General features: G+C 53.1%; 11 protein-coding genes across 11 annotated transcripts; 6 read left to right on the top strand and 5 right to left on the bottom strand.

Annotated features, from left to right (window-relative positions):
• Nucleotides 1-1,128: 1,128 nt before the first annotated feature.
• BJX68DRAFT_257898 (kinase-like domain-containing protein) lies at nt 1,129-1,950 on the bottom strand (the record flags this gene model as incomplete). Its single annotated transcript, XM_071043429.1, has 1 exon — nt 1,129-1,950. One exon carries the CDS (start codon nt 1,948-1,950, stop codon nt 1,129-1,131), a length of 822 nt encoding a protein of 273 aa, XP_070894940.1.
• An 887-nt stretch (nt 1,951-2,837) lies between these two features.
• BJX68DRAFT_168427 (uncharacterized protein) lies at nt 2,838-3,727 on the bottom strand. The gene is made up of 2 exons (XM_071037008.1): nt 3,328-3,727; nt 2,838-3,233 (listed from the first exon to the last, which is right to left on the bottom strand). Exons 1-2 carry the CDS (start codon nt 3,589-3,591, stop codon nt 2,952-2,954), a joined length of 546 nt encoding a protein of 181 aa, XP_070894941.1. The 5' UTR covers nt 3,592-3,727; the 3' UTR covers nt 2,838-2,951.
• Nucleotides 3,728-7,001: 3,274 nt separating this feature from the next.
• BJX68DRAFT_270849 (cell wall mannoprotein 1 family protein) lies at nt 7,002-7,538 on the top strand (the record flags this gene model as incomplete). The annotated part of the gene is made up of 1 exon (XM_071046791.1): nt 7,002-7,538. The coding sequence occupies one exon, from the start codon at nt 7,002-7,004 to the stop codon at nt 7,536-7,538; it is 537 nt and encodes a 178-aa protein (XP_070894942.1).
• Nucleotides 7,539-9,180: 1,642 nt separating this feature from the next.
• On the top strand, nt 9,181-11,884 carry BJX68DRAFT_257900 (transcription factor domain-containing protein; the record flags this gene model as incomplete). The annotated part of the gene is made up of 5 exons (XM_071043430.1): nt 9,181-9,321; nt 9,394-9,629; nt 9,741-9,775; nt 9,879-10,530; nt 10,582-11,884. The coding sequence occupies 5 exons, from the start codon at nt 9,181-9,183 to the stop codon at nt 11,882-11,884; spliced, it is 2,367 nt and encodes a 788-aa protein (XP_070894943.1).
• A 642-nt stretch (nt 11,885-12,526) lies between these two features.
• On the bottom strand, nt 12,527-14,097 carry BJX68DRAFT_168442 (uncharacterized protein). The gene has a single exon (XM_071037009.1). It carries the CDS (start codon nt 14,011-14,013, stop codon nt 12,724-12,726), a length of 1,290 nt encoding a protein of 429 aa, XP_070894944.1. The 5' UTR covers nt 14,014-14,097; the 3' UTR covers nt 12,527-12,723.
• A 179-nt stretch (nt 14,098-14,276) lies between these two features.
• On the top strand, nt 14,277-14,980 carry BJX68DRAFT_168445 (uncharacterized protein). The gene has a single exon (XM_071037010.1). The coding sequence runs from the start codon at nt 14,413-14,415 to the stop codon at nt 14,836-14,838; it is 426 nt and encodes a 141-aa protein (XP_070894945.1). The 5' UTR covers nt 14,277-14,412; the 3' UTR covers nt 14,839-14,980.
• A 1,736-nt stretch (nt 14,981-16,716) lies between these two features.
• BJX68DRAFT_270854 (uncharacterized protein) lies at nt 16,717-17,490 on the top strand (the record flags this gene model as incomplete). The annotated part of the gene is made up of 1 exon (XM_071046792.1): nt 16,717-17,490. The coding sequence occupies one exon, from the start codon at nt 16,717-16,719 to the stop codon at nt 17,488-17,490; it is 774 nt and encodes a 257-aa protein (XP_070894946.1).
• Nucleotides 17,491-18,007: 517 nt separating this feature from the next.
• BJX68DRAFT_244986 (Alpha/Beta hydrolase protein) lies at nt 18,008-19,654 on the bottom strand. Its single transcript, XM_071041420.1, has one exon. It carries the CDS (start codon nt 19,640-19,642, stop codon nt 18,497-18,499), a length of 1,146 nt encoding a protein of 381 aa, XP_070894947.1. The 5' UTR covers nt 19,643-19,654; the 3' UTR covers nt 18,008-18,496.
• Nucleotides 19,655-20,126: 472 nt separating this feature from the next.
• On the top strand, nt 20,127-21,728 carry gliA (MFS-type gliotoxin efflux transporter gliA; the record flags this gene model as incomplete). Its single annotated transcript, XM_071043431.1, has 1 exon — nt 20,127-21,728. The coding sequence occupies one exon, from the start codon at nt 20,127-20,129 to the stop codon at nt 21,726-21,728; it is 1,602 nt and encodes a 533-aa protein (XP_070894948.1).
• A 1,233-nt stretch (nt 21,729-22,961) lies between these two features.
• On the top strand, nt 22,962-24,665 carry BJX68DRAFT_278474 (amino acid permease/ SLC12A domain-containing protein; the record flags this gene model as incomplete). The annotated part of the gene is made up of 2 exons (XM_071048548.1): nt 22,962-23,142; nt 23,191-24,665. The coding sequence occupies 2 exons, from the start codon at nt 22,962-22,964 to the stop codon at nt 24,663-24,665; spliced, it is 1,656 nt and encodes a 551-aa protein (XP_070894949.1).
• Nucleotides 24,666-24,991: 326 nt separating this feature from the next.
• Nucleotides 24,992-26,093, bottom strand: BJX68DRAFT_257904 (zinc-dependent alcohol dehydrogenase family protein; the record flags this gene model as incomplete). Its single annotated transcript, XM_071043432.1, has 2 exons — nt 24,992-25,518; nt 25,580-26,093. 2 exons carry the CDS (start codon nt 26,091-26,093, stop codon nt 24,992-24,994), a joined length of 1,041 nt encoding a protein of 346 aa, XP_070894950.1.
• Between the last annotated feature and the right edge of the window lie 1,080 nt (nt 26,094-27,173).

Genomic DNA, 27,173 nt, shown 5'->3' on the forward strand with positions numbered 1-27,173 from the left:
CAGCACTCGTCTCCTAGTAACCGGAACGATTATACGCATTGCTCCCACTGAGGCATAGAGGTTCCACCGCCATAAAGCAACTGCTACAATATTCCCCTCTGCACAGTCAAAGAAGGCCCCCACCCCTCTGCTTGACACGTCTGAGAGGCGAGCGGGTAGATCCTCAAGCTCCTGCCGAAGCAGCTGGGCATCATCGCATTTCTTCGCAGTATCAAAATCGATCAAAACGGCCGTCTCACCACTTACTAGAAAGTTAAACCGCTTGGTATCCCCGTGCTGAACTCCCAGCCCATGCAGCCGGGATAATACCCCTTTGCAGATATCAACGTCCTCGGCGCCAGCCTACCGAGCGCCTGTTATACGTTCCAACAAGAGTCCAATCACTCGGCCGTTTTCAGCCAGACGCCCTAGAAATCGAGGCCCGATGTCGTGGCCATTCATCCATTCATATGCCTTGGTTTCGTTTTCCATGTATCCAATCTCCCAGGGGAAGCGGGCGACTTTCGCAAGGAATGACCGATCAATCTGAGCCAAGACTGCTAAGAAAGCAGCTCAACTAGCGACACAGCACTGATAGCCCGCCGGTCCAGGACAGTGATTCCTACAAGAAGTCAGAACGGCCGACGTAAGCAGACGCTCTTCCCCAAAATAGCAAACGGTCTAATGGCATGGCCGCCTTTTCAAAATGGCCCCCATTGGACCTTCACTAGGTATTGCTTGCGCTCATACACCATCCTGTCCCTGCCTTGCAGCGCGGGTAAAGGCAATATTGAACATTGGCAGGACCTGCACAATGTCCTGGCACAGACTGTCCGCCGCGGTCCCCGCACCGTGTGGTTCTTTGGCAGTTACCGAGTTAAACGAAACATGGTCATGGGATTAGCCCCTTGCTGCAACGCATACTGGAACGCATAACAGGTGCTCGGTACGCTGGCGGTGAAGGCATTGACCGATGCGCGGGCAGATCAGGCCGACATCAACGTAAAGTCCCAGTTGACAAATAGGCATATCCTCAAGTCCGAGCCTCTCAGTCGTGGGGTCTGTGCACAACCTGATAGGAATCCGAAACACCAGCTATGTATGTAGTGTTTCAACTTATGAAGTATGATCTGACCACAGCGTAGTACTTTACAGACCAAAGTCCTTATCGACCCTCCGCATTATCCCCAGTTCAGCGGGAAACACGTCAAGGAACTGTAGCGCTCTCCAGCACCAGTCATGCTCCCAGGAGAGAAATACAAAGGGTGTGGAAGCACAGAAGAACTCCCAGAACGCAGGGTACCAGCCCGCCTCTGCCCAGTCTACAAACACCACATGAAAGGCACGATCGCCTTGACCATTTGGCTGACCCATCTTTTCCGCAACCATGATGTTCTTCATCTGGACATCCCCATGCGTCAAAGTGGGTCGATGACCTTGCAGCACGGTTGCAAGGTGCGTCTTGTAGAAGCGGACCTTGTAATCCGGCCTACGATTCTTTTCGACCTGAGCGCGAAAATTTCCCACGAGGCCCGCAACAAAGCTAGCCTCTCCCTGGAAAGGCCCCAAAGCCTTGGGCTTGCCGCCTTTGCGGTTGTGGAAGAGGTAGTGGCGCAAAAAGCCGCCGTCCAAGCCACCGTAGAAATCCGGTTTCGCGCATTGGACCTCTTTGAGACTGTTGAAGATCTGGCGAAGCTTGACAACAAGGTCATCTTTTTCCGATTCAGTCAAGGTCGGCCAAACCGACTCGAGTCGTTCCCCAGGGATGCGCTGCATGATCAGAAACATCTCTCGCGTGTCCAGGTCTCTATACATGGCGTAGAGTCTTGGAGCTGGGATTGTTGGCACATAGCGCTCCAGAAAAATCAAGACTTGGCTTTCGTACTCCTTAACGCCGTGGCCGTACTTGACAACAATTTCGTCGTTTGCTGCGCCAACTTTGTAGACGCGGTCCCAGGGATATTTGTGCATTGTCGGATTTCATAAGTGGTCGGTAAAGGGTCTTTTGAGAGGAGTTCATTCTGAAAAGGCAGCTCAACTGAATCCCAGACCATCGTGAACTGGTCTGTGTAGGCTGGTGAGAGATGGAGATGAGAAGCTTCCGAGAACGTGAGAAAGTGATGGATGGTGGAGGGTTGTGAGTCACGTGCCATTGCATATCTGTGGGATGCAGACGAACCGTTGAGTCTGGCACAGGGTACAGGTATTTGGTATTCATTAGTCGTTGGAGACGTGGCCAACCTATTGCCCGAATCCAGAAAGTGGATTGCGGACGTCACATCCACCGAGAATTTGTTTCAAAGTGCTGCTGCATCCCTTGTGAGTGTTAGTCTCCTAGAATCAAAATGAGCCCGGGGACATGTCGCCTATTCCATGCTTCCCTGTGTACGAGATGTACTCAAGAAGAACATGTCAAAGGAGGAGCGGAGGGAAATGGTAACCCTTGCTTGCCATCAAGTCAAGTGGCTATGAAATATCTTGACATGCTCCAACGAGCAAGAAGCAACATTTTGCCCTTCCACATGCGGACACCATATACGACGAAGTTACCCAGAGCACACTACATGTGGACACCGCCAGCGCGAGTGTAACCCGCTGTGGTGCATATTCGAATGCGGTACCTCGATAAAGCTGAGTTTGAGCTGAGGAAGGTGTTGGAAGTTTTGGATGAGATAATGAATCCGGATGGGAAGCTTCGGTGGCATGCAGTAAGGTATTTGGACATCGTACAGGATGCCCGGGACTCGGTTCGTGAGGACAGCGTTGAGTCGCGTGTTAAGAAGATCGTAGCGGAGGTTCAGCGCTTTCATCTCAGATACTGGAGTTCCCGATTATACTATCACACAGTGTTTCTGTCAATGCATTCATGATATTCCCTACTTCATAGGCTCCGACCCCCCAGCCTCTTCCCCATTCTCCATCGCACAGCACATACCCCCGTTACTCCGACTTCACTGTCCTCGACGATACTACTAGTACGTCTCCTCCCTAACAACCGTGACGCCCTCCTCATTAATATCAAGCCAAACCTGGCGATCAACCTTCTGAACCGTCCCATCAGCAAGGGTAAAGTTCGTCGGTCCCTCAATCTCGAGTTCTGCATCCCTCTTCACAGCATGCGAGCAGGTTTTGCTGGAGTCAGCCCAGAACCAGCCACCGGCGTAGATATTGCCATATGTCCAGCTGCCGCCGTTGTAGCTCGTCTGTTCAAAGTCATACCACATGCACTGGTTGATGATTTCTTCAGTGATGTCCTGTACATATGAATTAGCAAACCGCACCTAATACAAACACAACATACGCCACCAAAGGAGGTGAAATGGGGAGAGGAGAGGAGAGGTGAAATACCCAGCACTGCTGTTCACTCTGCATCCCGGAAATCGTCCAGCTACCCCAGTACGCGCTGATGACGCCGCCACCAGCCTCGCACCAGCCGCCGTCGGGACCCGCAGTGATGGCTTGGTTCCAGGCGTTGGGACACAGCCAGGCACGAATTGACCACATCATTTGCACAGCTGAACTGCTGAACCATTGCTGGTTGGGCGCCGTGCAGTCGGCTGCATTTGCGGCGAGGGTGAGGGTAGAGAGGAGGAGGATGTTGTTGAATTTCATTTTGTTTGATTTGGTTTTGGAGTCTTGGTGAGGGGAAGTTTTGTTTCCCGTGGGATGTTGCAGGCTATTTATACTCTCGTCGAAGGCGAAAGTATCGTGCCACCCAGTGTGAAGTGGATATAGCTATAGACCGCGGCCATGCATGTAAGCAATTACCAACGGCCCTTGTCTCTCCAGACTTTATTGCTGGCCCACCACTGGGCCCTGTAGCACTATAGACACAGGGTCCGGTCAGTATGACACTGCGAGTTGCGAAGTGCGCAGGCGGCCGGTGGCCCACATGGTCCGTTCAGCAAGACATTTGCCCCGCTTGAACGCCACGACTAGAGCGCTAAGGCGAGACAAGGAAGCTCTAGGGCACAGATACACGCCCGTGAATCACGATACTGCGTCTGAATTTGTCTATGTCCATGATTAACTTGCTGGTTTGTTCCTGACTGCGAGCACTTCTGACACGCTTGCAGGATCTCTCGCCCGAACGTGAAGGCGACTGGCGTATATTAATCTTAGATTAAGTTCAGCAAGCTAGGTTACTCCCGGCTTAACTCTGCAGCTTGAGATTTTCTCCACCAATAACCCTCTCGTAAATCAGCCCACACGCAGATCTTGGTAAGCCTCACCTAAGGCTCGGCTGGATCTCCGCCCCGCTCTTCTTCATGCTTGAACAGGAATTCTCCGCCTCGTTTTGAGTTAGGCGAAGCAAACATGCCGTTGTCTCGCCACTCGCTTCTTGATTTGCTGCCCAATGGACTGTCCGCGCGTGGTGATAAGACTCTCAACCTGAAAGCCTCCAACGGCCGCCGTGCTCGGGCATTTTGGCATTGACCCTGGCGGCAACGGGTTGCATGTGGTGCTGGTAATACAAGGGCACTGTTACTGTCCAGTAGTCGTTCCTTCAGTATCTTGGTTAACCCCCTCCTAGGGCCGTGGTTTCCGAATCAGCCTCAAGAAACGCCCATCGCTCCTTCCCAACCACCTCCTTCATATCTCCTTTGAAAGGTAGGAGCAATCCTAAGCGGCAGGCCTGTAGTGTGTCTTGCTCGTCTGGATGTGGTCTCCCCAGCGACCGCGAATGCACGTCCAAATCACAGGTCGCGGCGACGCTCTACGAAATCAGACCCCGAGGTCGTGAGTGCCCGCCCTTTCCTTTCCCTGGAGGACAACAGGATCCCTGTATAGATCCGATTATGCTCTCCCCCCCCAACCCAGAAAAATTCTTCTTAGATAATAGAGGTTTTCTTTTGCTGTGAATACTAGATTGCGGTTGGATAGACGCGTGCCATTCACGGTTTTTCAGTAAAGACATAACAGTTACAGGAGACGGCCCATTATTTCGAAATTAGTATGGTTCTAAATGACTCTAGACCGCGGATATCAGGCCAACAGGCTTACCGCGCCTGGGACTGACGAGAGTCGATGCGATTGGGCCTCAAATGCGTCCCGGCATTGACTGGAGACATGGTGACTGTTGGTGGGCAATGTGATAAATCCTCTTCAGCCTTTCGTGATTGGTTGTTCTCAACTACACAGCGACAGCCTTGTCATTCAGATCTGGACTGATAAAGGATTCGTCTTTGCTATAGGTCGAACCCATGAGTCGCAGTTTAGAATAACAGGCTTGTTACTTGTTCGGTGCCTACAGTAGCTTTATCGGCAGCTCGGGCCTGAGAATTATTCTCGGCGAGTAAGACGCTCGCCGGCGTACTCGGGTCCCTGCCCAGGGACCTCAGTGTAGAAATTGCCTGGTAGTACAAGGTACACCTAGGCTGTTTAAAGCTCCTGGTGTGGATGATGCTAGTTGCACCGTTGCTTGCCTCGTACAATAACGCAGCCAAAGATGTCGGTTTCTGAGCAAGTCGCCTTCGCATGCTAATAGCGAATATAAGGGTGGTAAATGAGGAGTGTTCCGGCTTCTAATTAACCCATAAGTGAGTAGAATATAGTATTCGTTCCCAAGCAAGAGGTGCCCTTTATGGGCTGGATATTCAGCTTGGGGAACCCGGCGCCTACTATCCATAAATATATAAATTGCTCGCCCCGATAGTTCATTCCCCCGGCGATTGCAGTTCTCTGTCCGGTGCAGAACAGATGATTATATGCTATACGTGAATTTGTCAAGTTTTCCATTCCTTTCATGTCGTCTCTTGCACTGGTGCTATCATACATTTTATGTACCAGTTGCAGGCGCTATTTAAATCACTTTGATTGTTATATTCTAAGCGGCAACTTTGATCTATCATACCTAAAACAATCCATGCATAAATGTTATGCACTAAGTTGGGGACATATTTCTGGACTCCTCGACAACGATCTGCTTCTCCTTACCTTGAATTATGCATGACGAACCTACCCCGATAGCATAAAAGTGATACCTTGCATCTACTGAGAACCAAACCACTCGGAGGTACGATGATACAATATTCCCTGCAGCATTATTATCCCAGGGCCTCACAAGCCTCTTTACGTCTTACGACGTACTCTGCCGGTAAGGGCTTCCTCGTTCTGTTCTCATCCCAATTCCCCACATTCACAGATACAGTCGAAGATCTTGGCGGACGCCCTCAGTGGGCTGAAGACCGCGCCACCCGTTGACAAATCGTCTTGGCTTTCACGGAAAAGAGATCGTCCCGATTCCCGGGTTGGACGGAACATGGATTCGTCCTTCGAGTATTTCGTTACAGTGGGAGATCACGTCAGCGCAATGGCCCAACCAGTCTGTGAAGGGTTGTGTCTATTTGAGTTGAAGTTCGGTCTAATTAGGGCTCATATTTGGCGCAAACATGCTCCTCACCGTCCAATTCGTAACTGCAACGACCTTTCATGTCCAGCGCAGTAGTAAATCACCCAGGAACGCACGATAGCATGCTCGATGAAGGTCGATGCCGATCTTACCAGCTTACAAGGCGAATACTTTTGGCGCCAACTCAGTACTCCTTGTGACTGGTGTTCGATCCGGACGACGACGCTGATCTGTTATGGTTTTGACTCGTGCCCTGTGACGGTCGATCGAGTACTGGACTTTGGACTGAGATCACTTCAGCCTTTAGGAGTTCCTGCAGCTGTTGCAACGCCCTGATTGACCCCGCAGAATTTGGGCCAGTAGGGCCCGTCGATGCGGCACTCATGAGGCAAGAGATCTACAGGATCGCCTCAAAGGATTCCATAACCCCATAATTTGGCCACTCGAGACGGCGATACTCAGGCACATGTACTCGATTATTGTCTCATCCATGTTCCGTGAAGAAAGGGACCGCCGAGGTTTCATTTACCAACTGTCGCTGTGGACAAGTGCATAAATAGCAGCTTTGCTCCTCAGATTCGCCCTCCATCAATATCACCAAAGCAATCAAAACAATCAAAACAGTCCCCAGAACTCTAATTTAAACCAAACCTAACCCAAACTTTCCAAAATGAAGCTCGCAACCGGCCTCCTCACCCTCGCCTTGACCTACAGCGCCTTCGCCGAGCCAATCCCCACCAAGAAGCGCGCCCTCGCCGACTACACCGACATCTTCTCCGGAATCAGCGCCCAAGTCGCCGCGGTAGCCGACAGCGTCTCCGCATACGTCGGTGGCTCCTCCAACGCCGACGCCGTCCAGAGCGCATCCGACCAGCTCGCGACAACGATCAACAGCGGCGCGTCCGCGATCCCGGGCTTCGATCCGCTGCAGAATGCCGATGCCCTTGCGCTCGTCAGTCCCATTCAGGATCTGACGTCGGACGTTAGTGACCTTGTCGATGCGGTCGTGGGGGCCAAGTCGAACTTTGATGGGGATGGGCGCTCCGGCGATGTGCTGAGCTCGCTGCAGGATCAGCAGGCGGCCTCTGAGGCGCTGAGGGATGCGATTACGCCCAAGGTGCCCGATGCCCTGCAGGGGATTGCGGGTGACTTGGCGAATGGGATTGTTTCGGAGATTCAGCGGGGGGTTTCTGCGTATTCTGCATAAACCTGGCTTTGTATACATGAATAAGAGGGGTTTGTTTATGGTTCTCGCGCGTGATATGCGAGAACGCAGTAGCCGCGGGGGAAAGATGGGGTAGGACTTCGACTTGGGTAGGGCGAATGGGTCTCTGTACTTATCACTCCGGTTGAGTTGGGTAGTCACTCACTAGTTAACATGTGCATCTGGCAAGTCTTATTTTTTACACACAAGATACCGCTGCGTTCATGGACGTTTCATGTAACCGGCGCTCCTTCTAAGCAAGAATAGGAACGTAATTTGGAATCTAGCAGCACCACGCCTAGACAAGCCATACGGGACATCGATAGACCGCTGTAATAGGGAAGGTAACTCCGTTTGTGCGTGCCAATCGGGAAAAGGTATCAAGCGACATAATGCATACATCGCCCAGTGAGCGGGCACTTTATCTCGTTCACCTAGCTTGAGATCAGTGTGAACTACCAGGTAGATGAGTCGGTACTGTCCGGGAGGGCGCGAAGGACCCTCGGTGTGCTTCGCTTTAAACATTCACCTCGTTCCAAACCTCTTCATCAACACCAACACCATCCTGACTACCATGAACTACAACAGTCGGGGTAGTCCACTACAAAGTCGCTTAGCCCTGTTCATAAAAGCCATCGCTATAGTACTCTCTGGGAGGAGCTAGTGGCTCGTAGACCATGAATACATTCAGCCTCTTCAGCGACAAGGGACCATCTTTATCATCACTACCGCTACAACAACAATTCAATTCGCTACTCGTCCCATGTACACTCAAGTCTTTCCACCGTGCGAGGCGGACTACGAATTGCCTCAAGTCCATGAGTTTACCAGGCTGATATGCCACCACGCGGTCATGTCCCGTCTGCCTTGGGCTATTGTGGATATTTTGTTGACGCCAGGAAGGACACTTCATCATCTACCACGGTCAACTGTCACTCGGCCAAATTCAAGCACAATGGCGCTCGCATAATGCCGTCAACGTGCCAACGCAGTCACCGCAATCTAGGCTTCAGATGGGCCTTATGGCACCTGCACGGGCGCTCCAGAACGCTCCAACATTGGAACCGGCATTCCTCCTTGGGCATACACCCAGTCAGCTGCGCATTTGTCGTGGCGTCGGACGAAACCTTCGCTCCGCAAAATATATCCGGCAGCAGCATTGGCGTCGCCCTCGTCTCTTTTGCGATCCGCAAGCGACAGCGTCACGACGCGCGCATTATGGGCACTCGATCGAAGCTCAACGTTTTGCTCATGTTCGCCGGATTTGTGGGTAACAACGAGGGTGCGCTGGGTGAATTGAGGACCTGAGGCCCAAGGGGGTTGGGGGATTTGAGAATCACAGAAAATCTGTTGATCCTGGCCAATAGGAACAAATTCCGGTTAGCAGAGCTCGAACCTTCCAATGATCGGCACTGTTGACACTCTATCCCGACAAATCAGGGCTGTCATTGGAGTGGAACTGGAATCCTTTCACCAATCAATTTTAACAAACATCCAGTTTGAAGATTGTGTGACGTCAGAGGCTCAATCCAATTTGCGAGGGGTCACGGCCCAATCCTGCTCTTTGTTATTTTTTTCTCCAAAACTGCTGCCACTCTCTTTGTTGACGGTTGATGCTTTAAATCTTGGATACCCCCTTATAAACATGCCGAAACATTCAGGTCCTGGACCGCCCCTGGTCCCCTCACCATTCACCCCAGGCTACATCCCCAGAGCATCGCTGGCGGTGCCCCGGAGGACCAAACGATCAAATGCCTGCTTGTCATGTCGGACGCGGAGAATCAAAGTAAATGCCAATCACACGCTCCCAAGCACCGTCTTCTGCCCTTGAATCAACCATGGATATTAATGCCAGCAGTGTGGTGGGAACCAGCCTTGTGACAACTGTGTGGCAAACAGCTGCGACTGCGTGTTTGTCGCCGAGAGCGACAGACGCAGGAAGTTTGCGCTCAGACGGGTTGAGAACAAGCTTGACACAGCGCAGCTAGTGCTGGATAACCTCGTCGCTGCGTTCAATGCGGGCGATCGGCCGCAGCTCGACAACCTGCTCCTTGCCGCGAGGGAATGGCGCGCAGGGCGAGGAAGCCCCCAGGAGTCCGTCGCCTTTGCTGGAAATGCCGAGCAGGTCTGGGAATTGACTGTCTTTGTGGTGTACCTGGAGTTAACGCCCTTTCCATAGGCCTCGGAAACACAGACTGTCGATAGTCAGAGCCCATTCTTCGAGGGCAGTGTAGGGGACAGTCTTGCTGGCGATGGATTCATGGTAAGCGAGCCACTGGACTAAAGCGAATCATTGCCTGACTGTGATATTTCCACCCCAAAAGTCCCGTCCTGAAATGCCAGACTTTCAGTCTACAAATACATCCGCAACCTCCACAACGTCGATCGAGTTTTTTGAGGATGCTGGTACATTGACCGAAGATCTCAACCGTGACGATGCGAGCAGAGCGACCGGCTACTTTGGCAAGGCGTCCGAAGTTGCGTGGTTGCAGAAACTGGGCACTGCAGTCAACAAGTTGAATACAGACAAGGAACAGCGCCACGCCTTCCAGATCGAGGACTCGACCCCGTCAATGAACTATCACCTCGATAATACCCAAGTCCCCGAAACGATTCCGCCCCTCGAGCCGAGATGCCTTCCACCGAAGCCTTGGGCAGCTCATCTGGTCAACATTTTCTTCAAATCAGTGGCACCCTCGTTTCCTCTCATCAATAAATCATTATTCATTGTCCAGTTCAATCAAGCTTTTGCTCACACTGCATCGCAGCCCTCCCGGAAATGGCTTGCTGTCCTTAATTTGATACTTGCCGTGGGTTGCAGATGTTATCGGCTGTCAGAGCCACGTTCCGGGGACGATGTCGATGACCGCGTGTATCTCTCGCGAGCATTGGCGCTGAGCTCGACGCCCGGCACCACCAGGTACATCGGCTTACATCAGGTCCAGATTGACCTGATGTTTGCGATTTACTACCTGTTCTCAGGTGAACTCAACCAGTATGTCTACGAGCTGCCCACGTCTGAATATATCTGACGCGTCGCTTCTAGGTCATGGCAGGCGAATGGTCGCGCTGCGCGCCTAGCGATTTCCATGGGCCTCAATCTCCGAGTCGACGGTAACAGTCGACTGGACACCGTCTCCAAAGAGACGCGAGCTCGAATCTGGTGGTCGATTGTCGCCCTGGAAAATGTTCTCTCCGGCATGACCGGCCGTACATCATGCATTGACAACCAGTCCATGTCTGTACATCTACCACTGCCATATGACGAGGCCCAATTCGCGCTACCTGAAGTGGTAGAGCTGCTAGGAGACGCCTCTTCACGGGAGAGCAAGCTCCAGTCGACTATATCTGCGAGCAACTCAGAACGATACGCACGGGACGAATGGCTGCGGGATATCATTCCCAGCCAGTCGCTCTACTTTTTCCATCTTGTCGACCTTTCGGTTACAATGCAATCTGCCACAAAAGCAGTCTATAGTCTCACTGCTACAAAAGATAGCATCGGAGCGAATATCTCATTCTACCAGGAGAAGCTTCAATCGTGGCTATCAAGCCTCCAACCAGCCTTTGCGTTTATCATCTACGATGTAAACGACACCAGCAGCGTCTCTGCACCTAATTGCCGAGAACAGGTCGCTCTCGCCATGGCGTACTACAGCTCCCAGATGATCCTCAACCGCCCCTGCCTTACAGACCTGGACGTCGAAGCAGGGACAAACATCAAGATCCCACGTTCCAACTTTGAAGACGACACCGCAAAAGCCTGTGTCCATTTCGCCCTCGCCCTCATCTCTGTCCTCCCAGACGTCCCCGACATAAAATGGATCGCGGCCATGACCTCGTGGTGGCCGCTCCTCCACACGATCATGCGCGCGCTGACGATTCTCCTCACCCAACTCTCCATCGGCCTCGTCTCCGTCATGAACGCCTACGGCGAGCAGCAAATCGCCCAAGAAAACGAAGGCGAAGACGCCGAGGCCGTCCGCGAAGCGTCGAAAAAGGCCCTCCTCTGGCTCCACAGCATGGCAGAGCAGGACCCCAGCTCGCGGCGCGCTTTCCACATCGGGAAGCGCCTCTTCCACCTCGTCACCCCGTCCCAGGCCTGGCTCGATCTGCAGGACATGTCCTCGGACTCTGCGCTCTTGGGCGCGGGGTACGAGAGTGAGAAAGAAAAGGCCTTTGCGCGGGCGCAGGGGCTGAACGGGTTCGGGCCCGGGTCACTGAATCTGCCGGAGAACTTTGTGAATTGGGGGCCGGATTGTACAGGGTGTGAGAGTGTGGATGAGGAGGTCGAGGTGCCGCTTTATCTCGATCCGGTGCTCTTGAGTTTTGATAGTTATGAGTTTTAGCAATTATGGTAGACCTACCTTGAAGGACATCAAGCACGAAACGAAAATATATGAATCCCCTCTAAGCCTATTTCATGAGACGCTTTTGGGTCCAGTGGTAAAATGGAGGGAAACAGGTTCCTAGGGTAAATCACGGCAGGGCTCTAATTATATGCCTCCCGCTGTCGTAGATCTTATTGTATATCCTCACTTATATCAAATCGCCTCGTACAAAAACAGTGAAATGACAGCATTGCGCATTGCAAATATATCTATACATGACTGTTATCGACGTGCTACAGAAGCGCCTGCCTCCTCAATCGTCGAACCTAATTCCTTCTTTCTACATGCTCGCTACACCAGTAAATACCAACTTGTCCCTCGTTTCCATGCCAGGATCGGATGGCCCACAACTGCCGACTTGATACTAGTCCGCCTGCGCCATCCGGATTCCGGACCAGCTTAGCTCGGACGATGCCGATTGGGATCTGAGGATGTCTCAGGAGATGGGGCTTTCGGCCAAGGCGAGGGGTGGGATGATGATGAGGGTGAGAAATGCGGCTGCAGCTCAAAGGTTTCGTGGGTATGACGAAATGAAGCCTATACGGTGATATACTAGACTGGGACCCGTTGAGATCAGGGTGACGCCTCCATGCCTAGGTACTCAGCCGCCGTTTCTCGGCGGAGAAGGTCGCTTCTGAGAGTGGTTCCATAGTTTCGAGTATAACTCGCAAGAAGTAAACATTCATTAGATAGGGCCAGCAGCTGCCACGGTAAATAAACATGCATGCCTGGCGCGATGTTATATGCTATGGTCCAGTCACAAGAACCCATCCGCACAACCACAGCGTTGAGATATTCTAATATCTTCTCAACCTGTCAATAATATCCCCAGATAACCCTCCAAGCCCCTCGCGCATTCCCCCCTCCATCCTCTCCAACGCCTCAGCCCCCTGCCCAACAACCCTCGGGGCAAGATGGTTCACCAAACTCTGCAGTCTGCAAAGCTCACTAACAATTACCCTCGAAGGGACCCGCCGACACGCGATAATACAGTGGGCCAATTTCGCGACCGTCCCGGGATCAACACAGCTCGCGTTCCCGTTCCCGTTCCCGCTCCCATTCCCGCTCCCATTCGCCCGCGAGGAGTGGTTGGTGTCGTGGAGTTGGCGCTGCAAAGCCGTCGCGTAGCGCTCGAGGATGTTCAGGACAATTAGGGAGAGGATCGCGAGGAGGAATGTGTTTTCCGTGCAGGGTGGGCACGAGAGCATCCGGCGCGCGAGGGCGATGTTGGGTTTGTGTTGGTAGAGCGTGTACAGGGCTGGATGGGTTTCTGGGAGGGCGGTTTGGGACGATTGCGCGCATGAGAGGGCGCGGAGGAGGGCGAGGGCTCGCGGGACGCAGATGCAGGTCGAGTTCGTGATGTTGGCGGGATTGACTGTAGTAGAGTCTGATGGGAGTGAGGTCTGATTACTCAATGCATGCGGGTCCTTGCCGGAGGGATCTGTGGATAAGGGAATCTTGCTGCTGGTAAATGGCGCATCGAGGTTGAGGTCGAGATTAGTCGCATCTGGTACGGGCTGGGTGCCGCCTATGGTGCCCTCGGGCGTGGCGGCGATCTTGTCGGTCTCCATCACGGGGTGTTGGTCGGAATCTGCCATGAGGAGATCCATCGCACTGTCATCAAGTTGCGGGACAGTAGTAGATCCCGTGGGCATCGAGAATGCGTCCGCCGGATATGTTCCATCCCCATCTTCCGGTATGACAGTAGCCCAACCGTGACTCCCCGGTAGGTTAGCAGTGGGAGCTAGATCGGCTGTTAGGTCGACAGGGCTTATAGAAGCCCTCACAGTCGCGGCAGGGTCGCCATGTCCAGACTGGTCGCCTTGGGAATCTGGTACCGCATTGGGCTGTGAATAGGGTTCTGCAGAGCGGCTGCTCCGGCTCGTACAGCTCGTCGGATGACCACGACCATGTTCGCGCCGTCGACCCGGTCGTCTAGCAAAGAAGTATTGGCAGTCGATCCCGCGGGTTTCACACCTCGAACATGAGGGCCGCTGCTTGGGGCATTTGAGCTTCGACACGGCGCACGCGACACAGCTATCGCGCAGCCTGGTGCAGGGCAGGGCACTGGGCCGCACCCCCGCCATGGCTGGTATCAAGTTATCGTACGGACCGAGTCGCGCAGACGAAGAGGGGAGATGGAAATTAAGGGTGGGGAGAATCGCCAAAAGTTGATTACCAACCAGCCCGATATCGTGATCCATTTGACTGGTCCGGGGTAATTAGTAATGGCGTTAGCTGGGCGCGTTAATGTGTCATTGCCCCGGTGGCTAAACTCTCTTGGGATTAGGGCCGATGGGGTCGTTGTATAAATAGGATTGAGGATTAATAGAGTCTGGATCGATGTTTGGTTCTAACGAAGACCTACCAGGCTTCGGAATTGTTACAATTTCGATCAAAAGGCAAAAAGCGCCCATACTGTTTCGCAGGAGAAACAAGATGGTGTGGTGCCAGAGTATTCTACTGCCTTTCGGCTATCCGCTACCATGGGAGCCATCTTCCTGGGCACCCTACTAGCAGGCTTGGATATTATACATCTTTCGAATGATCTAAAGCAAGCCGTGACAGCACTCGCAGGGCATAGTCCCACCCGCAATCCCCGGCATAACCAACAATTTCCACCGTCTCGACGACGGCGGCTGGTACGGCAGCGCCTGTTTCCTCCTCGTCGGCAGCTCCTCCCCTATGTGGGGAAAGCTATACAAATTCCTCGACGCACAAGCCCTCTACTCGCCTCTGTGCTTATCTTCCTCGCCGGCGGCATCGTCGCCGCAACCGCCCCGAACAACTCAGCTATAATCGTCGGTCGAACCCTGCGGGGCTGGGGATGCTCTGGCACACTCGGCGGAAGCGTACTTATGACTAGCCACGTCGCTGGGCTGAAACTACGGCCGATGCTTATCGGGATGTAGATTTCCGTCTTTATATTTTCGAGTATCATCAGACCCCTGATTGGCGGCGCGTTTACGAGCGGGGGAACATGGCACTGGTTCTTCAGGATTAACTCGCCTGTTGGTGGCCAGATCATCGCCTTGGCTCTGCTCTTTTTTAAAGTGCCGTAGCATGTTAAGCGCCCAACTGCATTGGGGGTGGGGATACTGCGTCATCTCCCTCTGTCGGGCTTTAAGGCCCCTCGCCTCGCTTATTTGCTTTATCCCGGCGCTGCAGTGGGGTGGTCAAACTCAACCCTAGAGCGATGGCTCCGTCATGCGATACTCGTGTTGTGGATTGCTCTAACAATAGTGTTCTTCATCATGGAGGGGTTCCAGGGCGATACGTTATGACCCCCCTAGCTCTACTGAAACCGCATCTCGTATGGTCAAACGCCTTGTATGCCTGGATGGGAGACTGTCGACTCATGCTGTCGATCACGTTAGCTAGACTAAATACCTTCCGGCACAGCCTCAATCTCTAGCTTCCAAGTTCCGTTAGACCTCGCCCTACTTCTACTCTATCCAGGACAAGCCCGCCAACGCAAGCGGCGTCAACAGTACCCCCCTTCATGGCCTTATTCTGCTTCGGCTCCATGGCAAGTGGGCATCTCATCATGAAGACGCTGTTTGCTGCTCCAAGGCACGCCATATTGGTCCGCAGGCTATCTTCCGGGCAGGGAAACCAGGTGGCCATGACGACGCTGCAGACCTTCACGAAGCCCGGACATACTGCGACTATTACGGGGGTTACGCTCAGTACACTCCCCTCTTCCCGCTCCTTCGACTCTCCCTTAACTCAGGTCTACTAAGCCGACATGTGCTATTTCATCGTGCAACTTCATGAGCGGGGCGTACTTTGTAACAGCCGCGCAATTCCTCTTCGCGAACCGCATGCTCTCAACGCTCGCAGGCAACTACCCCAGCATCGGCCCACCCAATCCAGGTTCATACCACGGGTGCTTCTAAAATCATGCGCGGATTCCAGGACGCACAGCTCAATGCCGTGCATGAGGCGCATATGGTGGGGATCAAGGACGTCTTTGCCTTTTCGCTCGCGGGCGCGGCGGTTACGGCGTTTACTTCGCTGGTTATTCCATTTCATAAGCTGCCCGGGCCTGGGGTTGGGGCTGTGGCTGGGGGGTTTGGGGGTTGGCGGTTGAGGGTTGGGGGATATGGACAAGAAGCTTGTGGGTGAGAAGGGTGTTGTTGGACCTCCTATCTAGCTGGGGGTGGTCTACTCTACATTGGGTTCCGGGTGCGGTAACTACAGCCCGGTTGCTCCCTGTTGTTTGCTTGGTGTTGGGGGGGGGTGGAGGGGTGAGATTTCGGAGAGCGAGGGCTTGTGCGACAGGGCTTGATGAGATTGTCGTGATGGCCGCTGGTTGTAACTACTTCAGATACGTAATATACAGACTTGAAGATGTACTTGTTTCTCCCGCCGCCGCCCATACTTGTCGACGCAGGTTGGTGGGGGTGGGGGGTTGTCCATCTAGCATCTATGTACTATCCAACGCCCCCGCCCTAGTGTCTCACTTGTACCAGATTGATACGAGTCGATGCGCCCTATAGTTAGCCACCGACTCTAAGATACCAGGTCTGCCTATTTCTGGCGTTGTATGTTGACTACGGAGGTAACGGACTGGGTGCTTAGTTCCACTAGATCGCTCAGTGTCGGCATCGGCGTAGCGGGAAAGTGTGCAGCCGTGGATATTCTGTCGAATAGTCTTGTAGAGTCGGGAAACATGCTCTCCGAGGAAAAGACGAGATCATATAATAAGCACGAGGTATAAAACGCGACCACTCCACCGCCACCAAAGGACGAAGACCCCTAGATATAGTTCAAGAATATTGTCTACTATGCCTTCAATATCCGGTCAGTCCATCCTCGTCATCGGCGGCTCATCTGGCATTGGCTTCGCCGTCGCGAACCTCGCACTCCAGCAAGGCGCCCTCGTCTCGATCGCCTCATCAAACCCTACGCGCGTAGCCGACGCCGTCACCAGACTCCAATCCTCGCACCCCTCCCTGCCAGAAACACATATAAAGGGATTCACCATCGACCTCCAAACAGCAACCGTGGAAACAGACCTCGAGGCCCTCCTTACATCCGTAACAGCCACCTCGAAACTCAAACTAAATCACATCATCCTAACCGCCGGCCGCGCCTGTATGCGAGCCCTCCCCGATATCGACCACCCCTACATCCAGAACGAACTCCACCTCCCCCTCATCGTCCCAGTCCTCCTCGCAAGGCTCGCGCCGCGATTTCTAGAACCTTCCTACACATCCAGCCTAACATTCTGCGGCGGACGCCTCGGCAGAAAACCCTCTCGCGGGTGGCCGATGGGCGCGGCGTGTTCAGCGGGCCTGGATGGGCTGACGCGCGCGCTTGCGCTGGATCTTGCGCCGCTGAGAGTCAACGTTGTGCATCCCGGCGCGACGGAGACGGAGCTCTGGGGGAGTCTTGAGGGGGCGGACCGCAGACGGACGAGGGAGTATTTTGCCAAGACGAGTTTATTGGGCAGGGTTGCAGGGCCAGAGGATGTCGCTGAGGCGTTTGGATATCTGATGCGGGATGGGAATGTTACGGGGGCGAGTGTGCATTCTAGTGGTGGGGTGTTGCTGCAATAATAGGGAAATTGGGGGTGGGATGCGATGGGAATACATGGGGCAGGGCGTCATGATATGCTTTTATTCTCTGCTTCAACACTGGCTTCATGATTGGATCCGTGTCTCATGCTAGGTGTGCATATGTTTATGGCAGCAGCGTTGGTATTGATTTACTTTCCTACTGCGCCTTTGGCGGCAGGCAGGGCCCGAAGAAAATATACAAGCAAATATCTAGGCACTAGCCTACCATGTTCATGTTGGTGTCTAGTTTACGTAGGTGCTCGCTTGCCCAGGTGTACGCTCGCTTATACCTACTTCGCTCACCGAGGTTATCACACAGGTCCATACTCAGGTCCGGGCTCGGGCCTTAACTCCGATAGACTCGGTGAGCAACAATATACTCACGATAATGGTCTGTAGGTGTATTTAGTTCAGGTGACGGAGTGCTCCAAGCTGACTGGGGGATTGACTAAAGGCAACTGGCTCGTCATTCTCCAGCGTAGATTTACACTCTGTGGCTATCTAAGACGGAATCCTAGCAGTGTGACATACAGTAGGTTCTGATGAAATAATAAGCCCAAAGCATGGTGGCAACTCGTTTGGCTGACTTAGTATAGAAAGCAGTTTGGCTCACTGTTCCCCCGTACACATGATGTACTCTCAACAATCTGCTAAGTCCATCTGCGACCCTTAATACATAGTACGAGCCGCCGCTTGTTAGTTCCAGAACACGGTATTTCGTAACTGTCTTGTACGTAAAAATGGTGCAATTTCGAGGTAGCTCCCTCCTTTGATTCCCTTCGAGCGGAACTGGACACGGCCGATTCGAGGTCGTCGCAGGCGGCAAAAAGAAAAAGAAAAAAACAAAAAACCGCTTCGTTGTATTTATGGTCCAGTGTGTATGAAGGAAAAGAGATTCGCAATATCACTAAGCCTGTATGAGAGCAAGGAACACGCATACCACCTGCACGTTGAATGAACCTGATTCAAGCCAGGCACCTATCAATGCTCATCTCTCAGCAGCCTCCTACACACCACCAACCCGCAAAACAAACTCCTTCGCCCTCCCAATAATCCGCATCCCATCCTCAAGCAACCCAAACATCTCCGCCCCCAGAAACACATCATGCGGCCCCCTCTCAACCTCCACAAACTCGACCGTACACCCGACATCCTGCATTCCCCGCGCAAGCGCAACATGCGAATCGTACAGAATCTCCTGCCTACTCGTCTGGATGAAGATCGGGACCGACGTGCGGAATTCATGGCCCGCCGGGCTGATATAGCTATAGTACTCGTGCGAACTGGTCCAGGTATCGGGCGTGTAGCTCGTCACCCCCCAGTCGCGGAGGGCGCCAGAGACAAAGTCTGTAGCTGCGTTGCGGTGTGCGTTGACTGCCGTGGCCGGGGTCGTGAGGTCGGCCCAGGGGCTCCAGAGGAGTGCGGCACGCGGGGGTGGGAGGTGTGTCTCGGCCGCGTATTCGGCGATATACCGCAGGAGAGCGACGACGAGGTTTCCGCCCGCGGAGTCGCCGGAGAGGATGATGTTTCGAGGGCGGATGTTCAGCGTGTGAAGAAGGTATTTGTATGCGCTTACGGCGTCTTGGAGCGCTGCGGGAAAGCTGGTTGTGCGGTCGGATTTGTTGGAGAGTCGGTATTCGGGCATTAGCACTGGGCAGGAAAGTAGTTTGCTCAGGGCTATGGGACCCCAACCGGCTTCCATTGCTGTGCGGGCGCCGCCGAGGACAAAGGCGCCGGCGTGGAAGTGGAGGACCACGAGGGGTGGAGGGGTTTGACCGCTTGCTGGAGGCGACTCGTACCAAAAGGCGGCGACTTTGGAAGGTTTGATGGCGGGGTTTGTCGTGAGGGGGCCGGTGTACGGGGACGTAGTATCGGAAACTATTTTCTCAGGCTCGATCAAGACGAAGCGTTCTGCTTCAGCGCCGGGTTCGAGTGATTTCGGGGTTCGGAACTCGACTGTGGTCGCGAACTGGAACCAGAGACTCAGCAGCTTTGTTGTCACGGCCTGCCGCCAGCTTCTCCTGGAGCGCGTGGCAGAGGGGAGATAATAGACAGCAATGCCGGCGAGGCGAAACGGTAAACTCGCGAGAAACCATGTCGTGAATACAAACTTGAAGGGGTGCCGGGCGAACAGGGAACGTTGTAAAGCCATGGTGGTGTGTTGTCGACTGAGGTTGAGCTGAAACCTTGAAGCTTCTGATATGCGCCTCGCTAGCCTCCAGGGCTGTGCAACCCAAGAGCCGAAGGATGAGGCTAATTACGAGAATCACCAATCAGATGCTGGAGTGTGTTCAGCTGCGTGGAGACGAATCCGGGGTGATGCTGCTGGGCGCTGATTGGCCCGGCGACATCACGGAGACTATTCACGATATAACCTGATGGCTAGAACAGATATTCAAGGATGGCCTAGAACAGCTGATGAAAAATCTCTCGTTCTAGAAGGGATGTATCACTAATAACTCATCGAGAGCTGTAGTGTATAAAGGGACCCAAAGCTGCTTGAGTCTACCAAACAACCAAGGCAACTCTACTTTTAACACTGTTAAACACAAGACATCAGCTCACCCTTTTTCCTGGGTTTTCTATTTTTGATATCCATAGCGAATCGGTCCAAAAACATGTCAGACCAGTCCAGCATGGAAATGAAACAAGAGCAATCCCCCGGCTCAACCCCGGGCACTGAGCCACCCTCGACAGACGAGATGGAATATCCTTCGGGGCTCCCTTTGGCCATCATCATGGGAGGTCTCGTCGCCTCAATCTTTCTCATTGCACTGGACACAACAATTGTCTCCACAGCGATCCCTCGCATCACCGACGAATTCCACACAGTGGGCGATATCGGGTGGTACGGCTCAGCCTTCTTTCTCACCCTCGCCTCGTTTCAAGGGACATGGGGCAAGATCTACCGCTACTTCCCACTAAAGACCAGTTTTGCCGCTTCGGTGCTACTGTTTGAGCTGGGATCTTTGATTTGTGCCATTGCTCAGAATTCCATTACACTTATTGTCGGCCGAGCCATTTCGGGCATCGGAGCAGCCGGTATCTCCTCCGGCTCATACACCATCCTGGCGTTCTCTGTGCGCCCTGAGCAGCGCCCAGCCATGACCGGATTACTTGGTGCCAGCTTCGCTGTTGCCAGTGTCGCGGGCCCCCTTATCGGCGGTGCATTCACGGAGCATTCCACCTGGCGATGGTGTTTCTGGATCAACCTCCCCATCGGAGGTCTCGCAGCAGCGCTGATCATCTTCTTCTTCACGACCCCAGCACAAACCCAGGCCAAGCACGCCTCCTGGAAAGAAGTCGTTCTCGCAATGGACATATCCGGAATCGTGCTCCTCCTCGGTGCCATCCTCTGCTTCCTGCTGGCCCTGCAATGGGGCGGATCCGCAAAATCCTGGAACGACGCCGACGTAATCGGAACATTAATCGGCTTCGCAATCCTCCTCATCCTTTTCTGCATCAACGAATTCCTCCTAAAGGACCGCGCAATGATCCCCCCACGCCTCCTCGCAAATCGAACCCTCTTCTTCTCCTCCGCCTTTACGCTCTTCTTCTGCAGCTCCTTCTACGTCCTGCTGTACTACCTCCCCATCTACTTCCAATCCGTCAAAGAAGCCTCAGCCGCAGACTCCGGTGTCCGAACCCTCCCGCTCGTCCTAGGCAACGGCCTCTTCGCTACAATCTCCGGCTTCGTTCTTGGAGTTATCGGGTACTACCTCCCCCTGCTAACCCTCGGCGGAACCCTCTGCACAATCGCTAGCGGCCTCCTGTACACCCTCGACATATCCTCTGGCGCAGCCGAATGGATCGGATACCAAGCAATGGCGGGGATCGGCATCGGAATTGCAATCCAAGTCCCCATGATCGCGAGCCAGGCTGTTGTGGAAATGCAGGATCTCTCGACGATTTCAGCCATGGTTCTGTTTTTCCAGTGTATTGGCGGTGCGATCTTTGTGCAGGCGGGCCAGGCGGCGTTTACTAATCGGCTGGTAAATATTGTGCATGAATCTTTGCCAGAAATGAGCACCCACCTTATCACTGCCACGGGTGCGACGGAACTCCGGACTGCGTTTACGGGAAAGGAACTGGATGTTGTGCTACATGGGTATGTGCAAGGCTTAAAAGATTGTTATATCCTATCTATTGTGCTTGCGGGATTGGCGACTGTGTTGGCTCTGGGATCGGGGTGGAGGAGTTTGAAGGGCAAGACTAATGATCAGGCTGGACAGGCCTAGACGACGAGAGGGTGTCCTGGTCTGCCTGTGCTCGACGCCGTTCAACTTCGAAGATCTGTTCTTGTCAGCGCCAACTGTAGCGATTGCACGATGCTGGTGCTATTCCTTGGTATCAACTACCACTTTGCCTTGCCCTCTGTTTTCTTTGCTTCGCTTGTGTATATACCAGAGGAAAATGGGCGCTGTTTGCTTCCTCGACTTACTTAGTTCTTACTAGATACTATATTAAAGAATTAATGCAACTCGGGAGAAAGAAATCGCAATATGTATATTAAAGCTTGTACCCGGATACTCCGCCATCTAACGCACGGAACTTTTCCTGCAACCTCTGATACTTCTATGCGAGAGCTATGCCACCTACGGCACTGAGTGTTAAGGGCTTGAACATTAAAGTTGCTGGTGGGTAACCTGGTGTTATTCGGTCATCATATTCATGGGACTTCTACTCACTAGAGCATCTTCCTATCTGTGTTCTCACACACTTCCATTCGCGGGTCCTATCGGCATCCATTCCAGTAGTAAGGATTTACGAATGTATTTATACAATGACCTGAATGCAAACCTTGCCGAGGACAGCAACATAACCCAACAACCAAGGTACAACCCTCGCTAATAACACTCAAAGTGGGAGAAATGAGGGGTTGCAGTGGCACGTCGCGAGTGACCCATGGGGCGGGCTTTGTTCACCACTAGGCTACAAGCTCAGGACAGCCACAGGTCCCCTATATATGATATTAGTACTGCAATAAATGTGGCATTCCTTGCCCTCTGCGTACTAGTGCTTCATCTTACCCCAACCTCTACCCCACGATCCAGCTCGACCGGCGGCGCGTCTCGGGCCGGGTGGAGTACGCCGACGCGCTCATTAATGAAACGATTGCGTAAATAATCGGAAGATCCGGAGTAGATAGATCGCGGACACGGAGGAAAAGACCCGATCATCTGCGGGGAGCCTAGCTGGAGTGTCCACCTTGTTCCTAGTCGGGAAGTTTCGCGCGATATCCGTTGCCGGCAACTGACCGGGCCGGTCACTGTTTGGGGGCCAGTCGGATTTGATCGCTCCTTCCTGATACGCACTTGGCTTTTGCTCTGACATGCTTGTTCCCACCTCCCCGCACTGGCATTCTCCAGGTTTTTCTTCTGGTTCATGCCCACTTCTCTCGGATGGTTTGGTCTCGCTTTTTCTTCAGCAATTGACCATACATTTCGACCAGACCACCTCTATCAACAACTATGGATATCGAGCATCATGCGAAAGGCGCATCTAAGGCCGCGGGCAGCGAGAACATCGAACAAGACGTATCGAGGACCGAGGAGACCGTCGACGCCGAGAAATACACACAGCATGATCCTAACCCGCCACCGGCATTGAAACGTGGATTGAAGAGTAGGCATCTCCAGATGATTGCGATAGGTTAGTACTGCCCCCCCCTGTATTCTATTCTTTCACTGACAGGTTTAGGTGGTGCAATTGGGACAGGACTCTTCATCGGTAGCGGCACGGCCATTGCCCACGCCGGTCCCGTCGGCGCTTTAATCGCATACATCTTTGTCGGCTCTCTCGTCTATTCAGTCATGACTTCCCTTGGAGAAGTAGCGACGTACCTTCCGATCCCTGGTGCCTACATGACGTACGCGTCTCGGCTTATCGACCCAAGCCTGGGGTTTGCGATGGGCTGGATCTGCTGGTTCTCCTGGGCGATGACATTTGCGTTGGAGCTCACAGCTACAGGGCTTATAATCCAGTACTGGAATGATACGATCCCGATTGCTATATTTATAGCAGTGTTTTTGGTTGTGATAACAGTGGCGAACCTCTTACCAGTCAACTTTTACGGCGAGATCGAGTTTTGGTTCTCAAGCATCAAAGTACTGACTATCGTCGGGTTCCTGATATTCGGCATCTGCATCAACGCCGGCGCTGGCCAGGAAGGATATATCGGCTTTCGGTACTGGGTGCACCCCGGCCCCTTTGCCGAATACCTGGTCTCGCCCGCGCCAAAGGCTCGCTTCGTCGGCTTCTGCGCTGTCCTGATCCAAGCTGGATTTTCCTATCAAGGTACTGAACTCGTCGGGCTGGCAGCGGGCGAGACAGAGAATCCTCGCAAAACGGTTCCCGCCGCAATCCGCCAGACCTTTATCCGGATTCTCCTCTTCTTCATTCTCACCATCTTCTTCATCGGAATCCTCATCCCCTCTGATAACCCGAATCTCCTCTCCGACTCCACCAACGCCTCCGCATCGCCGCTGGTCATCGCGGCAAAGCTCGCCGGAGTCAAAGTCCTCCCGGGCCTGATAAACGCCGTCCTCCTGGCCGTCGTAATCTCCGCAGCCAACAGCAACGTGTACAGCGGCAGCCGCATCCTCATCGGCCTGGCACAGGAGAAATTCGCGCCCCAGTGGATGAAACGGACAACGCGCAGCGGCGTCCCCTACATCGCCGTCCTAACCACCGCGTCATTTGGCCTGTTGGCGTTCATGAACGTCTCCGAGTCCGGGAGCAAGGTCTTCAACTGGTTGCTGAACATCTGCGGCGTCGCGGGGTTCACGACGTGGGCGACGCTGAATGCGTGTCATATTGCGTTTATGCGTGCCCTTAAAGCGCGGAATATGTCGCGCGATTTATTGCCCTACAAGGCCATCTGGCAGCCGAATCTGGCGTGGTATGGGTTGGGGTTTAATATCCTGATTATCTTCATCCAGGGGTTTACGGCGTGGATTCCGAGGTTCCGTGTTGCGGACTTTGTGGTTGCGTATATTAGCTTATTTCTTTTTGTTGCGCTGTACTTGGGGCATAAGCTTGTCTATCGACATCCGATTGTCAAGCCGATTGAGGCGGATTTGGATACGGGGCGGTTGCAATTTGAGAATGAGTGTTGGGAGACGGTTGCGCCGACTACGTGGTATGGCAAGGTTTGGAGGTATATTACGGGTTGAGGAACTCTGATTTCGTCAATGTAAAGGATAACCTTTCTACACAGACAGGACTACATTTCTTTTGATAGAAGGCACATTAGATCCATATGCTTCTTCTGGATGTCGCACGGCTTCCTTAATTTATTCCAATTCATGACCATGTTCGCAACCAGTACTTTACATTATCTCGTCGGAAGTAGATTGGTATCCAGCTACGGCATTCCCAGTGGTCTAAGGCCTTGGTATGTTCCTCTCTCTCACTTCCTCGTTCGCGTATTGGCAATGTTTCCGCTGTCGAAATACCTCGTCCGGCAAGCGGAGATCCCTCCACCGTGCCTCCTAGGCGTTTATTCCACCAGCTTGATGCAAACCTTCCCAATATGGCTCCCCGAGGTAAGATACTCAAATGCCCTGACAATATTCTCCTCGGAGAACCCAAACTCCTTCTCAACGGGCAAACGCAGTCCCTTGCGCGCAACGAAGCGGACAACCTCTTGCAAAAGCTGCGTCGACCCAACAACAACACCACGAACAACCGCGCCCTTGGCAAGCGCCATGCTCGCAACATCAGGCATCTCCTTGGCCTGGGAGAGGAACCCGATAACAGAAACATTGCCGCCCATCTTGACCGAGTTGATGCTCTCGGCGATGGTCCCGGACCCGCCGTTCTCGAAGACGTAGTCGACGCCCTCGCCGTTGGTGAGGCGGAGGACTTCCTTGGACCATTCGGGGTGCGTCTTGTAGTTGACTGTGTAGTCTGCGCCGAACTTTTCTTTCACGTACTTGAGTTTCTCGTCGCTGGAGGAGGTGATGATTGTGACGGCGCCTGCGGCTTTGGCGAGGATCAGGCCAGTGATGGAGACGCCGCCGGTTCCTTGATTCAACGACGGTTGTTAGCGATGAACTCTCATAAGACGGGAGGCCACGCCACGTACCTTGGAACAAAACAGTCTGCCCCGGCTTCAGAGGAGTAAGGCCGTAGAGAGCATTCCAGGCCGTGACGCCAGTGCAGACAAGGGTGGACCACTCGGAGAAACTCTGAGGTGAGTCCTTGGGGACCTTGACAACTGCAGCGGCCGCAACAGTAATGTATTCGCGGAGGACTCCATCAACCGGGGCGCCGTGCCCGTTCTCCCAGTCCATCTGCTGGCCGTAGAGGTTTGTAGGGTCAAAGGTGCTGATGACATGGTCGTCCTTGGCGACATGCTTCACGCCCTCGCCGACTTCGACGACGACGCCGGCGGCGTCGGAGCATGGGACCACGTTGTCCTTGGTTGGGAACGGGTAGCGAGAGAGGGCAACGCCGACGTCCCGATAGTTCAAGGATACGGAGTGCACCCTGATGATGACCTCATGTTTAGCGGGTTTGGGGATGGGTTCTTCGAAGGCTTTGAAGTTTTTGAGCGAGTTGCGCTCGCCGGGGATGCGGATGACGGTCTGCTGCGACATGGTGATCAAGGTTGATTGAGGAAGACTTTGTTGGGTTCAGAGGATGGTCGGAGCTGCGTTTACATCTTTTTATATGTATTTCTCTGGTCCATCCATACACCCAGCTTTATCAGCAAAGAATGAGTTGAAGTTTCTCTCGCATAATCAACGTCATCTGAATCTATGGATACGGCCAAAATCAAAATTCACCTCTCCAATCACCGCACGCCTGCCCAGTGTACTTGGCGGTTGTGGGGCTCTTTCTCCAAAATTTCTCCAAAACGGCCCACTTCTCCAAACGTACCACGGAGTGCCCCCCAAGTCTCCAAATACTGTCGGGTTACTCCTTCGGACCCTTTCTACGGTGTCCTAGAGGCAATCCTATCCTGGTCACATTTATTTGTCCGACTGTATCAAATGTCGCCGAATTTATAAATATCTTGGCTCTCCTTGTTGGGATCGCGGACGATATGTTAGCCGAGTATAAGCCTGCTAGGTCTGTAGCTCAATTTTTATGCTTCAAGAAATCATCCAACGGTGCTTAGTTTCCTTGGTCAAGCTGATTTGCCTTTATATATACAGCATGTAGGGAAATCATCCTCGAGAGATCTCTTAGCCCATGAAGTATAATATACTTTCATTCAAGGATTATAGAGACTGCTAGGCTTCGGACTATACACAGATGCTAAATACCAATCTCGCAACTCAATCAAGCCCGGATGTCAGCAAATCTATTACTAGGTATATATGTAGGCCACGTCTGGACTCCGTACACTGACCATTAGACGCCACAAATAAAAGTCCAGTCCAAAGAACCAGCTAACCATTCTAACTCCCTTTACTGACAGTATGCGAGCATGAATATAACTAGCACGCCTTTTCCCTTAGCCTTGACCGGATATGTAGGCCTCGATAGATTTTATCGATTTTCAAGCAATTTTTATTCTGATTGGTCCATGAATCAAATGGATCCGGTTCGTTGCAGAATCCTGGCTGAGTAATCTCCATCGCCCGCGACACACTGGACTTCTCTCTTGCAAGGCCATCGTTTCCTCTTTGGCTGTCGTGGGCATATCTAGTGGCCCTTCAATGATATCAACT

Source organism: Aspergillus pseudodeflectus, assembly GCF_044049435.1.
Source record: "Aspergillus pseudodeflectus strain CBS 756.74 chromosome Unknown BJX68scaffold_53, whole genome shotgun sequence".
Taxonomy (NCBI): domain Eukaryota; kingdom Fungi; phylum Ascomycota; class Eurotiomycetes; order Eurotiales; family Aspergillaceae; genus Aspergillus; species Aspergillus pseudodeflectus.